We start from the raw sequence: 15,362 nt of genomic DNA, 5'->3' as shown, positions 1-15,362 counted from the left end.
TGAAGAAAGCTATTATTTAAAATTTAAAATACACAATTCAAAATCTAGCCATCCAAATCTAGGCCTTAACCTATTTCTGATGATTTTGAAAAACCAAAGCGATCCTCCTGAACTTTGAAAAGCAGTTGCGATGGGTCAAACACAAGTCCACCACCATCCCTAAACACCCGCCACCAAACACCCCCACGCACGCCCCCCTCTTCCTCCTCGTATCTCTCCCCCCGATTCCATCTCAAGCTTTCTGTTCACAGTTCACGCCCTAAACGAACTCTTTTTAAGCAACACCAGCTCATAAAAAGCTGATCAACTCAACCCACACACATCACCAAAAACACTAATCTAGACCACATTCATCTCCAAGAATGGCTCCTGGCTTCATCACCATCACCCCACTCAGAAAGCATTGTTCTTCCCTCGCTCTGATTGTTCTGATTTTAGCAGTGATGCGTTTACGCGCAGTGAAGTGTGTGGAGTTGGATGTCGGTGGGCCGTATGGGTGGGCGACTCCTCCGGCTAAGAACGATCAGATGTACAATGACTGGGCTTCCAAGAATCGGTTCCAGGTTAACGACACCCTACGTAAGTCTCAGCTTCTCTGGTTTTTCAGTCGGGTTTTAAAGATGTTACTATTTGATATTCCCTTGCGCAATTAAAAATGTAGGGTTCACGTACAAGAAGGATTCGGTGATGACAGTGGCGGAAGAAGAGTACGAAAGATGCCGGTCGTCGCATCCCGTGTTCTTCTCCAACAACGGCGACACCGTTTTCATGCTGGACCGCCCTGGACTGTTCTACTTCATCAGCGGCGTCTCCGGCCACTGCCAGAGGGGCCTCAAGATGGTCGTCAAAGTTTTGGAGCATGGATCTTCGCCTCAGGCCGCCGCTGATCCTCCTCCGACCAGCGGCGCCGTGTTCGTTGCTCCGGCGAATATAGCAAAGACTGTATTTGTGCTACTCTCGTCGCTTTGGGGGTTGATCTTCGTATGATTCCGGTGGACTGGACGGAAGGATTATTAGTTTCCATTGTTGAAGTAGGGTTCCGACTAGTGTGATTTTCTACTTGAATCATTATAAGGTTGTTTCGTGCGTCTCCAAATGAAATTACATTTATGGTTAATTAAATATATTTGATACTTGTGAAGAACAAAACACAATTACAATTTACACGTGGTCCATATGCATTGTTACGCTTATTATTTTACTAACTCTCAATTTTAGAATGAGAATGCCTTGATATCCGGGAAATAGCAAGACGTTAATGGGATCCCAAACGGTTTCGAATGCAAAAGGAAAAAAGTGCACCAGCGAGAGCAGGGCACTATTCTACCATTAGACCACCAGTGCTGTATGTTTTCACGTGCTTTCGCAATAAGTTGACGGTAAAGTAGTAAACCAAAGTTCCAGCCGAAGATTTTTGCTAATTAACATCTCTGATACACCAGAACAGTACGACAGTTACACTACAGAGAAGAAGAGACACAACACCTCTCCGGATCTCCGAACAGACCCTTAACAACATAGGAACCCAGAAATAACACTAGTGAAGTCAACAACCACAACATACAGAAACGTTAAACTACAGTGCTTTTTCCATCAACATCATCATCAGGCCAGTCCACTCCACTCCTTTATTCACAAAGCTACCTACCTAGTGTATTCAGAGACCCACAACTCTCAACTCTCCCATTCAACTAGTCCTGAACTTCGACTCATCAATCTCGATTCCTTCCTCCTCCGCCCGCTCCCCTCCTGCCTTGTCGCCTGTGCTCAGCCCGCCCTTGCGCCCCATCTCCTGGTATCCCTCTGTCCCCAGCTGCTCCCTCCTCGTCTGCCCTCCTCGGCTCCTCCCTTTACACGATCGTAAATAAATGAACGAATCAGTAAACGCAATTTAATGAAAAAACCCATCAAGATATTCGATGTTTTGCTCTAATAAAAGTGTTCGCTCAGATAAATATATATATGCATATACCTTCAGCAAGGTGTTCTTGAGCCTCGAGGCTTTTCCCCCCGGTGCCGCCGGGAACCACCGTCTCCCCCTGTTTCGCCCTGGCGTCGAGCTCTTTCCTCTCCTGTTGGGAAGCCATTTTCGATTTCGATCGGACTGTTTTTTTTCTTTCGCTGTTTCTTACAATGGGAAAACGATTAATATGCTCCACCACTGAGTGAAGAAGGATGTATATAGGAGCAGTGCATGGAGGGTTGAGAAGGGCAGCAGACGACACGTAGCGGTTTACTCAGCCGTGGGGGGAGGCGGAGGAGAGCGACACGTGTGGCGGCGGTGGGGGGAATGACACGTAGCCGGGCAACAGTGCACTGGGGTGACGCGTACTACTGTTTTAGTAAGGAAGTTTTGTGGTTTGTTTTCCTCTTTTAGAACTATCAGTTATCTTGTTTTACTGGTGCAGTGTGCGTCTGTGGCGTTATGTTGTCTGAACTGGACCACATACAAACATTTTCACAGTAAATTGGAATTTGTTTGGACTTGTTTTACGAAAAATGCTTACCAACCTCAAGAAATACCAAAACTTTTTAATTTAATCAAATTAATTGTATAGTAAAATATTTCATAATTATTATGTATTTTATTATTATTTTTTTTTTAAATGTAAGTGTATTATATTGTCATATAATTACTTATCTTATCAAACCCAAGCCAAAATCAAATTTTTCAGAAACACCACTGATGTTTGATTTTAACGACCGTCTGACAGTTAGTCCAATTTGTTAGACTTTCATCAATCTTTTTTGGTGAACTGGCCAAAATACACTTGTGAATTAAGAATTATATTTTTTTTATTTTTTTTATGAACTAAGTGGATAATTTTTTATAATTTTTAAAAATTTTCATTCATCCCGTTCGATTTTTTTATTTAAAAAAAGTACAGTAATGACAAAGTTGATAATTTCATACCCCCATCAAATGATAACATAATTTCATCAAATCTTATGAGATGTATTTATAATTGTTTAAATAGCGAAGATATTTATTCTTGTATCAAATCTGACGTGAGTGGTTATAATTTACCTATTTACATAATACCATTAATGACTTCATTACCTTAAAAAAAAACATCATTGACTTTTGACCACAAAGAGGGTCAAAAAATTGCACCCAACATATATAACTTTTAGTCTAAGTTACAAAATAATAGTATTCTAATTTATTTAGATGTTACTTTCTCGTGACGGGTCAACTTTGATTTTATTTGAAGTTAAAATGCATGGTACATCCTATTTTAATAATAATTGTATAATTGTTTTGTTTGGTTTAATTAAATAAAATAAACGAGACTAAGAAATTAAATTATGTAACTCAATTATTGGTGAAAATAGCTGAAACTCAATTAAATGTACTAGGAGTAATATTAGTATAATTACTCGAGTTGTAAGGACAATAACTTTTTAAAGTTAACCATAATTGAGGCTCGTTAATGGTATTATCCCATGAGACCCCGTTTACTTTAATGCACTGAATTAAATAAAAAACAGTATAATTGATTATAGCGTTTTTACCTTGAAAGGATTTAATAGTAATTTTTCCATTCCCCATGTGTATCAATCAAGGTAAATACATAACTAAATATCTTGATATAATAATATCTCTAAATAAATAATTTTATTTAATTCAATAATTTTTTTAATTATTTATTTTATTAAATATAATCCCATCACTTATTTAATCGAATACTCAAAGCAATCGGAAACAAAATAGACTAGAAAATTAAATTATGCAACTCCATTCCTGGTGGGAATATATAGATGTAACAAGCTTTTTCCAATAATAATATAATAAGGCTAAAATATATTTTATTCCCTGTATTTTGTTAAAATAGTTAAAACTTCCCATGAAAATCCAGATGTGCTTTTAAAATACACTAAAATCCTCATGTATTTTGTAAAACCCAATAAAAAATACCCATTCAATTAGTACTTAACGGAAGGTGTGTTGCAAGCGCTTCTTGTGTGTTTGTGGGTGTTTTTTTTAATTATTTTTCATATTATATTTTGGTATTTTTGACAAAAATACTCTTATGTTGTTTATACATTTCCATATATACATTTTTTTACTTGTTTTTAGTTTTTTTTTTTAAACTTTTTTATATATCTAAAAGCTAAAATATTTTTTAAATACATTTACTTAAAAATATCAAAAAAAATATATATATAATTTTTTGAAGTTTTGTATTCTAAATTGAAATATTAAATTAAAATAACAGTATAAAAATTAATATAGTAAAATATCTTAACTAATATAAATGTTAATAATTATAAAACTTATATGGTAATAATTTAATTATTATTTAGTTAAAATATTGAAAAAAATTATATTAATTATCTAAAATTATACTTAATTAATTATATATTTAAATTATTTTAAGTGTAATAATTATTTAAAATTATTCTTAATTAAATATAATATATTTAATTAATATAATTAAATTAATTAAAAAATGGAGGGCAATGGCCACTGCTCGCACACCAGTGCGATGATGACGCCGCCATCGCCTCTTTATCTGGGCAACACCGTCGCCCCCATTTGCGGGGCAACATCGCAGTTCCCAATTTGAAAGGGACGGCGGCGGCGGGGCGGGGGTGACAACGGATCCGGTTATCTTTTTTTTATATATAATAATATTTTTTTTATGATTTCAAATTATAATTAGAATTTATAAGATGTTTGGTCTTATTTTTAGAAAAAAGTTAATGATTTGATTGGATAAAATAAGACTGTTAAATGCGTATGATTTTAGTAATGTCAAATTAGTAATTAATGGGTATATAATTTATTTTTCATAGTAGTATACTGCCTGTTTAATTTAAATGTATTTATTGATTTAGAAATATTAATGTATTGAATTAGTATTTGGAATTGAATGTATTGGACTAAATCTTTTACCTTTTTTAAAATGACAACTTTTTTGTTTTTTTCAGAAAAATAGCTTATAAGCTCATAACATGTTATTTTTAAACTTATAAACTATGTTTGTAAAAAAAAATATTATACAATTTTTAGTATATTATAAACTCTCAAAATATTATAAAAAATGTATAAGCTTATCAAAAACATCTCTTAATTGTATACAAAGAAGTAGAAAAGTACAACAACACCACAAGAATACAATGCATTTTTCAAAACAAAAAATTGCGAAAAAGGGGCTAAGAATGGTATAACTCAACTTCATTTACCTAAATTAAAACAAATCAACTAAAATTATGACTAAACGTGACTCGTTACAAATAATAATAAAATTTTAAAAAAAAAATTCAATACCTCCTAAAAAATTCCAAAAATCATATAAATTGTTCGAATCGAATCAAACACAGTATTAAATATCGAGCTTAAAAATTTACGTTTGATCATTGCTTTAATCAAACTCAAACAAGCTTTAAGTGAATCAAAATGAATTAAACTTGAATAATTTAAATTAAATATATTTTATTAATTATACCAATCGAATTGATTTCGAGTCCAATTTAAAAATTTATTAAACAAAAAATTGCATCCATGATTTATTAAATTCAACAAATCCAATCTCAATGAGTCTTTTATCCAACGATTTTAACGTCAAATAATTTTATTTAACTTTTATCCGTATTCACACATTAGTTGGCGCCGATGGTATATACTGTACACCTCCATCGCCCACCGTAGCAGCAAAAATAGAAAAACTATTACTTACAAGTATACTTGTATATGAAGTATAGGGCGTAGTCAGAGTCAGAGATGAGAAACGAGAGGGAATAAAACAGCGGGATTTGCGTGTTTGACCGTTGACGACTCACAGTCAAACTTTTGAAACCCAAAATCGTGGCACTGGAGATATAAATATTCTTACACCACTCCGCTTCCCCACTCGCACCTTGCTACCGTGTTTTTCACTATTTTCTTTTGTGCTTTCTATTTTGAGCGCGTTATTGTGATATTCCAACATGGGAGCGTGAACTGCTGAAATTGTTCTCCTGGTATACGACACCGTATTGACCCGCTTTCCCCGCCATCACCACGCTGGATATAAACCCCAATCAAGACAGACAGCTCCGACCAAAACCCATTTCACAGAAATTGAACAATAAAAAAACAGCAAACGCCAATAACCCAAAGAAGAAGAAGGAATACCCCAAGAATTAAACCCTTTCCAAGCCATGCCTTGTGCAGTAGCTGCAGTATCCACCTCGCCGATGTTCACTCCGTCGCCGAGAAAGTTGTCGCCGATATTCTGTAAGCCCGCCGCGTCTCCTCCTCCTCCTCCGCCGTCGTCGCTATCTTCTCCGCCTCGGTTGGGAATCAAGCATATTGGGAATCCGTTGAGTGGAGGAAGAGATGAAGAAGTAGGGCCGTCGAAGGTGGTGACGATGATGAAGAGGAAAAGGCCGGCGAGAATTGATATACCGGCGATGAATTTTGGGTTTGATAATGAGAGAACGATCTCGGATTTTGATAGGTTGGATGAGGTGGAGGTTGAAGGAGAGGGGTATTCTGTGTACTGTAAGAGAGGGAAAAGGGGTGGCGTTATGGAGGATCGGTACGCTGCCGTGCTAGGTTCCAAAGGGGATTCTAAGCAGGTTTGTTGGATTTCTTAATCATAATTTCACGATTATTTGTTTAATTTCTTAGTTTGTTGTGATTTTGTAGGAATTTTTGTTGACTATATCTGCTTGTGCATCCTTGAAAGCTTGACCTGTTGAAGATTGGTGCATTAATTGTTCAATTGAGAAAATAAAATTTTCGTCGTAATTTGTTTGGCCACTGGTCGATCTGTATTAGTTACTCTGTTGATTAGGATTAATTATACATGAAGAAGTTGGAATTTTTACGGGTTGCTGATTTGCTAATGGAGATTGTTGGAGTTGTTTGGATAACATCTATAACTATGAGATCTTGACATAAAATTGTTGGGGCAATAAGGACAGAATGCAAGTAGTTATAGTTCCATATTGGTATTTCTTTCAAATCCCCACTTATGTTTATATGATGTAGTGTTTGATTATGATTTCAGGCTTTCTTTGGCGTATTTGATGGCCATGGAGGAGCTGGAGCTGCAGAATTTGCAGCAAAGAATCTGGAGAAGAATGTTATGAATGAAATGTCAAAGAGAAGTGAAGTAGAGATTGAAAAGGCGGTGAAAGAGGGTTACCTCACCACGGATGCTGAGTTCCTGAAAAAAGATATTCGAGGTGGGACTTGTTGTGTGACAGCATTGATACACAAAGGAGATTTGGTGGTGTCCAACGCTGGAGATTGTCGTGCTGTTATGTGTCGAGGAGGAGTTGCTGAGGCCCTCACAGTTGATCATAGGCCTTCTCTGAATGATGAAAGAGAGAGGATTGAGAATCTTGTAAGCACCATCTCTGTCTCTCTCTTTTGCAGAAAGAATTGAGATATCAATGTTTGTTAGGTTGATGGCTTGGATTACGTTTTGCTAATGGGTTTTGGAAATTTCTTGGCAGGGTGGTTATGTGGATTGTTGCCATGGTGTTTGGAGAGTACATGGATCTCTTGCTGTATCAAGAGCAATTGGAGATCGTCATCTCAAACAATGGGTGATAGCCGAACCGGCGACCAAAGTATTGAAGATTAGCCCAGAGTGCGAGTTTTTAATCCTTGCCTCCGATGGCCTTTGGGATAAGGTAATTTCTGAAATTTTGTAACCCTTCTGTTTTATACCTGGTGTTTGATCAATAACTTGGATACTGAAAACATTTCTATTTCCTTTGCAGGTTAGCAATCAAGAAGCAGTAGATGTAGTCCGACCATTATGTACCGGTGTGGAGAAGCCAGAAGCATTCTCTGCTTGCAAGAAGCTAGTTGATTTGTCACTGGCAAGAGGTTCTGCTGATGATACAAGTGTTATGGTCATTCAGTTAAGTCAGGTCCTGAACCAACACAAATGATTGAAGTCCTAGCACCTGCAAATTCGCTATTCCAGACATATTTATGATCCTCGAAATTTCCCTAAACCCTTTAGGTAGGGAAGTTTCACGGTTGGTTGACATCAAAGCTGAAGTATAATTGTTAACAGTCACGTCCATTAACTAGACATATACATGTGGAGAAGGTCATATATCAGCTTTCTTGTATATACAGTCACCATTTTGCCTGCCGGAAGATAAGGGATTTTGCCAACAAGAGGAGAAGAATTGCTGAACTTATGGCCGTCATGTATAATTTTCCAAGCATTACTGAACAGATATGCTAACTGTAATCAATCAACAACACAAGTGTAATTTCAATCTAGAATTTATTGGTAATTCTTGCTCCACAGCTTCTGATAAATATTTCATTTGTCTTTAACATCAACCTATGGCTGTGATTGTTTTTTCTTCTTATTCATCTTATATCTTATGCGCAACATGTACATCACTTTCATGCTAAAGGAGAAGGTTGACTACTACACACCCCACTCCTATTTTAAAACGTGTTTGGATGAGTTTCTATTTTTGAGTTTGTATTATTGAATTAAGGTTGGAGTTTATGCCGTAAATCTTCATAGGTGGTCACATGGTCAGGTCTGGCTGCTGGTGTACTCTTATGTGGTGTGAAATTGTTTTGTTTTGGTTCAACCAAACTCAAATAAAGGAAAAATGGAAAGGAGAGTGGTGGTCAAAATTTACTTTGCATGGCTGAACTACGGTACTTCTTGTTTGATATGATTAGAAAGAAGATAAATTTCATCTACTTTTTGTTGTTTGGTGCAATAAAAATAAATATTTGTATAACAGTTTGATTTGTAATTTTATCAACTAAATCATTTCTCGTTATCACGAATTAGAGAATAGACGAGTTCTTACCAAAACAATTTCAAGTTACTAATAAAGGATATACAGTATAAACTAAACTAGATTTTCTTCGAAAAAAATTCGAGGCGTTCGACTTTATGTCTACATCACTTTTTATGTACAATGCAATATAAAACAAGGGTGATACTTATTCAACATGACAACATATTCCATCTTGAGTGCTTAGTACATTTGTAATGCCTTTTCATGTACCTTAAAGCAATACTTTTAATTTTTCACAAGATTGAAAATTTGAACTTATCGACACCCCATATTAAGCTAAAGACACTTCATCTCACTTTCTAAATTTAATAAATTGACAAAACCATCGTTCAACCCTAATCCAATTTTGGGAAGAGGTCGTCTAGATAGTTGTCCAAAATGACATGCTCGGGAATATAAGAAAAAGAGATATCGTTTAAGCTCAATGGGTGATTTTCAATGAAAACCCTTTAACACTTAAATTAGTTTGTAAGATCATAAAGAAAGTATGAAATGTTGGGATGAAAGTAATAAATAATGTGGTGTGACTATAAATAGTTTTGAAGGGTGCTTATAGGGTTAAATGTCTGCACAAATACGGATCAACATGGCATGGTCATGAATCTCCATAGTATAATATGATCAACGTATTTTGAGTCATCGGCTTGGACCGATTTTGAAGGGGGGTATTTTAGTCTTTTTGATGCATTGTCTAATACAACCCCATTAAACTCGTTAAAAACAAGTCTTATCAATTAAAAAGATAATTTTCGTCCTTTTTTATCAATCAATTTTATCATATCAATATGAAATGTGTCTTCAAAATTCAATTTACAACGATTTCAAAAATACTATTTGTCTTTTTTTTTTTAAATTATTTGATCTAATATGTGGAAATATTAAAATTATATGACAGGTATAAAAGAATTTTTAAAGAACAATAAGATTATGCTTCAAATATTAAGGGATCATTCCATCAATTTACCTTTTTATTGTTTAAAAAAAAAATAGTACCTCTATAAATAAATTCTATAAAATGGTTGATCTGTCCGGCAGTTACAATCAATTGCAATTGCTTCTAAGCAGATTCTTACCCAAAATGCAGCCGTTGGCCCTAACTACTTCAAGTATCTTCAACTTAAAGAAAATTGCAATATTGGCCCCACGAAAATACATTATTTCATTTTTGCCCCCGCCCGAACCTTTTGCCCACTTCCGGACCAACTTAAGTGCGCCTCATCGCCCCCACAATACATTTCAACGCGTCCTTTATTTTTTATTTTTTAAAAAGATATTTAATTCACGGCAAGACTTCTGTGGTGACAAAGCCTACAATCCCTACAATTCTCTTTTTAAGCGTCTTTCCTTATGTAATTTATTATATGTGATTTAATACGTACAAAAATCAAGGTAAATTTAAGGATGATAAAATGTTGGAAGTAAGCCTGCAATTTTAAGTATTTTATATCCATGACTTATTAACGAATCTAATGAGAAAATGATTAATTATGATTGATTAATTGAAAATGAATTGTACTTATATCCCAAAATTATAAACTCGTACCTTACGTGCAAATTTAAGATATAAAATGTATGAGGTTCTATTTTAGATAATATTATAAATTTTATTATTAATTATTTGTTTACACAATATTTATATTTTTTTCTTATCAATATCATTATAAACATACTTTGTCCAAAAAAAAAAAAGCAGGAAAAATAATCATAAAGCGTTTTATAGTCCAGACACTCGACTTGTATAGCTACCGGACATAATTGTAGGTCTAGCAACTGCAGACGATTAGCATTTCCCATCACACAGTCAGTTTATCACACCCCCTCTTTCCCCACGAGACTCTCTCTTCTCTTCTCTCTTTCCTAGTGTTTCAGATCTCTCGCTCATAATTTTCGACTCAGCAAAAATTCCATTTTCGCTGTCAAATTATATATGATATATATGTATTTATATATACACACTTCTCTCTTTAGTTTCTCTCTTTAGAAGAACCCCCTCCTATCTTTCTCTCTCTAGATCTCTCTCTCTTAGTTTCTCTTTGGTTCTCGGAGGGTTCGAGGGTTTCTCTTTGCTGCTCCAGATCTCAGAAGTTATCTGCTGCTACGCCGTCGTTCTTACCTCTCGTTCCCGATCCTTTTCCAGATCCGGAGCTTCGATCTCGAAGCTTTGTTGTGTCTTCCGCCATGGCGGCCGCAAACGCTCCGATCACCATGAAAGAAGCGCTCACGGTACCACGAATTTCTGCCCGCTCGTTTGTCGCGATTTATTTTAATTGTTTTGAACTCAATTACTCTCGTTTTCAACTGTGTGACTGCTCATTTGCATCGTGTGGTCTGAATTTGCTTAATTATTGCTAGATTTGATGTGCTGGTATAGTTGCCAGTTGCACATAATGGTTCATTTCATGTTTGGGTTATTTTCTGATTAGTTTAGTTTCAGATCTGTTGATTCTGTTTTGAGGTTATTGTAATCTGGGCTTGTGTTTAGTAGAATTGGAGTTTGAGTGTGTTTAATGTCGTGATTGCAGTTGACTAGCATAGGGATCAACCCGCAGTTCATTACGTTTACGAATGTGACGATGGAATCCGATAAGTACATTTGTGTTCGTGAAACGGCTCCTCAAAATAGTGTGGTGATCATTGATATGAACATGCCAATGCAGCCATTGAGGCGGCCTATTACTGCAGATTCGGCACTTATGAATCCAAATAGTAGAATTTTGGCACTAAAAGGTGAATGAATTCTGCTAAGCATTTTCAATTAGTGAACTGTTTACAATTTTATTGGCGTGTTCAGTTTTTATTGCCATGTAACTTATGATGTATTTTTGATAAATTTGGGTTTGCCTGGATTATGGATGTGGGTTATTACAAAGACGCCATTTTGGTGAATTAAGTTTCATGAGGAATTTTGTGGAAAAATGAAGATATAAAATGTAGAGTAGGATAAGTATGTTGGAGTTATAGCTAGTCTAAATTAGGAGAACATATGCAGCTTTAAGAAATCACAATAGGAAATGTTGGCCAGGGTAATCTCTGAAAGGATTTGATAATGATGTCAGCTTCCTGTTATCTCTAAGCTTGCTGCACATTGTTATTATGTGGAGAAATCTCTCTCCAGTATGTCTTCTAAAAACACTTATATAATAATGGCAATCGATTTAATTGGAAAAGCCCTGATAGCTTTTTGAAAGGGAGGCGAGAGTCCAAATCAGTATTTTGGAAAAATCTCTCTTCTGTGCCTAATAAGGTTATTGGTCTGACTTCTGAGGAATTTAAGCAATTGCATTAGCATCTGTTTACATATTTGGGGAATTTGTTACACTAACATGCACTTACTAAGACTGCTATTTGCTGGTAAAGGGTCATGGTATTGTGCTTGTCCAAGTTGATTGAGAGAATCAATTAGTACGTATTATAATTGATCTTGCTTTCTTTAATATTGATCCTAATACTGAAAATATTAGTTTTCATGATGAAGCTCAACTTCCTGGAACCACTCAAGATCACTTACAAATATTTAACATTGAGGCAAAAGCAAAGATGAAGTCACATCAGATGCCGGAACAGGCAAGTCGATATTAGCTCTAAAGATATTGAAATAGCAGCATATGATACACATTTTTTGATAAGTGGAAACTAGGTATTATCAAGCCCTCTTATCTGGATAATGGATATTATGCTCTTGGACAGGTTGTCTTTTGGAAGTGGATTACCCCTAAGATGTTGGGTTTAGTCACACAATCCTCAGTTTACCACTGGTTAATTGAAGGTAAGGTCTTGTTGTTTGGGTTTCCTAATTTTAGTGCTTGGCTTCACTTATTCCTTTCTTTTTTAAAAATCTGCTCTGTATTTGTTTTTGAAGTATTTTCCATCTTGCTCTGAGTAGGTGATTCTGAACCTGTAAAGATGTTTGATAGAACCGCCAATTTAGCCAACAACCAAATAATTAATTATAAATGTGATCCTTCTGAAAAGTGGTTGGTTTTGATTGGAATTGCTCCTGGTTCACCTGAGGTACGTGATTACCAACTTTTCTTCATGGAGTTACTCATCTGAAATTGTTAGAAATTGGTTATAATTCATATAAAATGACATTGTTCAGTATTAAAATTCTGTGATGTACAGTCTTTCTGGTTGCGCTATTTTATTCCTTGCTTTTTGCTTAAACTTTTGAAATAATGTAATTGGTTTGTAACTTTATTGGTTATTTGTTTCCAAACATGTATGGATGCTGTCAACTTTTAGGATGAATTCTTGTTGAAAGCACTGAGTTTTCTGTTCAATCATAAAACTTGTTCTTGAAATTGCATTTTCTTTTACACAATGCAAATGCACCACCATTAATTTTGAGAACCAATGACTATGTTTTTTGGCTTTGAAACCTGACAAATTCAGATAACTTGGTGGTTGTATGGATTTAATTGTCTTCCAATCTTTCACCATGCTTTCCTTTTTTATCATATTCATGATAATGCCAGTGTTAAATTTTCGAATGCATACTATTCTGCAAGTTTGTCATGCTGGAATTTGGCAACCCAACGGTATGATGTATGTTGTACCAAAACTATATCAGCATGTGGTCTTCTATTTGAAGACATAGTGCTTATATTTGGGAATGGGGGTGAGAAAAATGTTGTAAAATGTATGAGATTCTTATCTATCACTTACAACCTCTAGTCGTGATGCTTGCCAGTTCCATTTATAGGGGCGGATGTAATTATAACATCCTGGTTTCTGGTATCTGTAGCACTATGATTTTTATTGGAGTGACGAGTCGGGTGAAATGAAAATTTAGGTGCCAAAACTGATTTTATGGCCTAATGCCAAACGGTTCTTCCTTTCTTTTTCTTTTTCTTTTTTTATTCCTTTCTTGATTTATATTCTTTCTTGTGCATCTTGTATACCTTTGCTCCAACATGCTATGGAGATGATGTATGTACATTGGAAAATTGCGTCCTTTTACAGATGTAGCAGAAGAATGTATCAATTTTAATTCAAGTTTGTTGCCATTGTAGCAAAGTCAATCACATGCTGGAGATTATTTTGAATTGTTATAATGTCCGTGTTCTAGCTGGCAGACAGTTTTGAATGATGCTTTATCCTAATGCTTATCCAAGATCATCTGCTAACTAATATTGCACTTATTTATATAGTTCGTTATTCCTCTTATGCTGACTATTTTCTTCTTTTCTGACGTTGTTTTAACCTTTCTGGACAGTCTTTTAAGCATGATAATTTTGCTATGAATATATATTATACTATAGAATACACAGATTGAGATTCTGTTTCACACTCTTTTTTAATTTTATCAGTTTCCTTGACCATGCTCTTTCTTTCTTTTAGCGGCCTCAACTGGTCAAAGGAAATATGCAGCTGTTTTCTGTGGATCAGCAACGCAGTCAAGCTCTTGAGGCTCATGCTGCATCATTTGCTTCTTTTAGAGTACGAGTTTGTTGTTTGCATTTGTTGGCTCTGCGTGTGCTTTATGGTGGCAACTGTAATATTATGTGTGTACCTTCGAGCAGGTTCAAGGGAATGATAAGGATTCCATTCTTATTTCTTTTGCAACGAAGTCCTCTAATGCTGGTCAGATCACATCCAAGTTGCATGTTATTGAGCTTGGTGCTCAGCCAGGTGGATACATATTTCATGTGATGGATTTTGGTGTTCCTTTGGTTTATAATGCAGTAGGCATGGATAGTGTTTTTCAGGTTTTATTTCTTCTTATTGGTTGGTTAATGCTGGCAACTTACGCAGGGAAACCATCTTTTACAAAAAAGCAAGCAGATCTGTTCTTCCCTCCGGATTTTGCTGATGATTTTCCAGTGGCCATGCAGGTACTTTCATCTTGGAGGACTTATTTTCATCTCAACATGTGAGTCCGTGTTGCATATATTCTGCATCTCTCACAATTCCCCTTCATGATTTTGCAGATATCTCATAAGTATAGTCTTATTTATGTGATTACAAAGCTTGGTCTGCTCTTTGTATATGATCTGGAAACAGCCACAGCCGTATACAGAAATAGAATCAGCCCTGATCCCATATTTCTGACGTCAGAAGCATCATCTATTGGAGGTTTCTATGCAATTAACAGGAGAGGCCAGGTTTTACTTGCTACAGTGAATGACGCAACTATCGTGCCCTTTGTCAGCGGGCAGGTATCTTCTTTAGTTTTTGCATTGTATAATATATTCTTAAACTTTCTCCATTAGACATACTGAATCCTAAATGATATTGTAGTTAAACAATCTGGAGCTTGCTGTTAATCTTGCCAAAAGAGGAAACCTTCCTGGTGCAGAGAATTTGGTAAGTTGATTTTGGCTACTCTTCCTTTTTACTAGATATTGTGTTAGGAAGAGTTTGCAGCTATTTCACTACGCATTGTCAAAGGATGTTTTTTGGTAAAGATTTCCATGTCAAATATGGGTTTTATGGAGGCATAAATGAATTAGGCAATAGTTATTTCAGAATTGAATTTGGACTAACCTTTTTAAGTACTTCTTCCCCTTACCTTACATGTTTATGAAATGATTAATGTACAACCATATATGATTGGATTCTGCCGGGGGGGGGGGGGT

The 15,362-nt window shown here is 35.5% G+C and overlaps 4 protein-coding genes across 4 annotated transcripts in view; 3 read left to right on the top strand and 1 right to left on the bottom strand.

The window, feature by feature from the left end:
- LOC105167037 (mavicyanin-like) lies at positions 185 to 1,080 on the top strand. Its single transcript, XM_011086592.2, has 2 exons — positions 185 to 579; positions 662 to 1,080. Exons 1-2 carry the CDS (start codon positions 363 to 365, stop codon positions 985 to 987), a joined length of 543 nt encoding a protein of 180 aa, XP_011084894.1. The 5' UTR covers positions 185 to 362; the 3' UTR covers positions 988 to 1,080.
- On the bottom strand, positions 1,383 to 2,161 carry LOC105167036 (em-like protein GEA6). The gene is made up of 2 exons (XM_011086591.2): positions 1,973 to 2,161; positions 1,383 to 1,848 (listed from the first exon to the last, which is right to left on the bottom strand). The coding sequence occupies exons 1-2, from the start codon at positions 2,085 to 2,087 to the stop codon at positions 1,688 to 1,690; spliced, it is 276 nt and encodes a 91-aa protein (XP_011084893.1). The 5' UTR covers positions 2,088 to 2,161; the 3' UTR covers positions 1,383 to 1,687.
- Positions 6,031 to 8,335, top strand: LOC105167035 (probable protein phosphatase 2C 25). The gene is made up of 4 exons (XM_011086590.2): positions 6,031 to 6,567; positions 7,002 to 7,340; positions 7,453 to 7,632; positions 7,723 to 8,335. Exons 1-4 carry the CDS (start codon positions 6,148 to 6,150, stop codon positions 7,894 to 7,896), a joined length of 1,113 nt encoding a protein of 370 aa, XP_011084892.1. The 5' UTR covers positions 6,031 to 6,147; the 3' UTR covers positions 7,897 to 8,335.
- The window catches only part of LOC105167033 (clathrin heavy chain 2), an 11,784-nt gene continuing 7,056 nt past the window's right edge, over positions 10,635 to 15,362 (top strand). The window contains exons 1-10 of the mRNA XM_011086589.2: positions 10,635 to 11,007; positions 11,307 to 11,511; positions 12,260 to 12,348; positions 12,472 to 12,550; positions 12,668 to 12,795; positions 14,125 to 14,223; positions 14,307 to 14,415; positions 14,539 to 14,618; positions 14,715 to 14,942; positions 15,025 to 15,090. Of these exons, the coding sequence (XP_011084891.1) occupies positions 10,963 to 11,007; positions 11,307 to 11,511; positions 12,260 to 12,348; positions 12,472 to 12,550; positions 12,668 to 12,795; positions 14,125 to 14,223; positions 14,307 to 14,415; positions 14,539 to 14,618; positions 14,715 to 14,942; positions 15,025 to 15,090 (1,128 nt within the window). The 5' untranslated portion in view covers positions 10,635 to 10,962. The remainder of the gene's footprint in view (positions 11,008 to 11,306; positions 11,512 to 12,259; positions 12,349 to 12,471; positions 12,551 to 12,667; positions 12,796 to 14,124; positions 14,224 to 14,306; positions 14,416 to 14,538; positions 14,619 to 14,714; positions 14,943 to 15,024; positions 15,091 to 15,362) is intronic.

This window comes from Sesamum indicum, linkage group LG7 (assembly GCF_000512975.1).
Source record: "Sesamum indicum cultivar Zhongzhi No. 13 linkage group LG7, S_indicum_v1.0, whole genome shotgun sequence".
NCBI classification, from domain to species: Eukaryota; Viridiplantae; Streptophyta; class Magnoliopsida; order Lamiales; family Pedaliaceae; genus Sesamum; species Sesamum indicum.
Note: the sequence above shows the minus strand (reverse complement) of the source record. Positions and strands in the feature narration are given on the sequence as shown.

Coding starts and splice junctions, on each gene's coding strand:
- LOC105167036 (XM_011086591.2), bottom strand. CDS start 2,087: ATGGCTTCCCAACAGGAGAGGAAAGAGCTCGACGCCAGGGCGAAACAG. Junction 1,849..1,972: donor TCAAGAACACCTTGCTGAAG/GTATATGCATAT, acceptor GATCGTGTAAAG/GGAGGAGCCGAGGAGGGCAG.
- LOC105167035 (XM_011086590.2), top strand. CDS start 6,148: ATGCCTTGTGCAGTAGCTGCAGTATCCACCTCGCCGATGTTCACTCCG. Junction 6,568..7,001: donor CCAAAGGGGATTCTAAGCAG/GTTTGTTGGATT, acceptor TTATGATTTCAG/GCTTTCTTTGGCGTATTTGA. Junction 7,633..7,722: donor CCGATGGCCTTTGGGATAAG/GTAATTTCTGAA, acceptor TTTCCTTTGCAG/GTTAGCAATCAAGAAGCAGT.
- LOC105167037 (XM_011086592.2), top strand. CDS start 363: ATGGCTCCTGGCTTCATCACCATCACCCCACTCAGAAAGCATTGTTCT. Junction 580..661: donor CCAGGTTAACGACACCCTAC/GTAAGTCTCAGC, acceptor TTAAAAATGTAG/GGTTCACGTACAAGAAGGAT.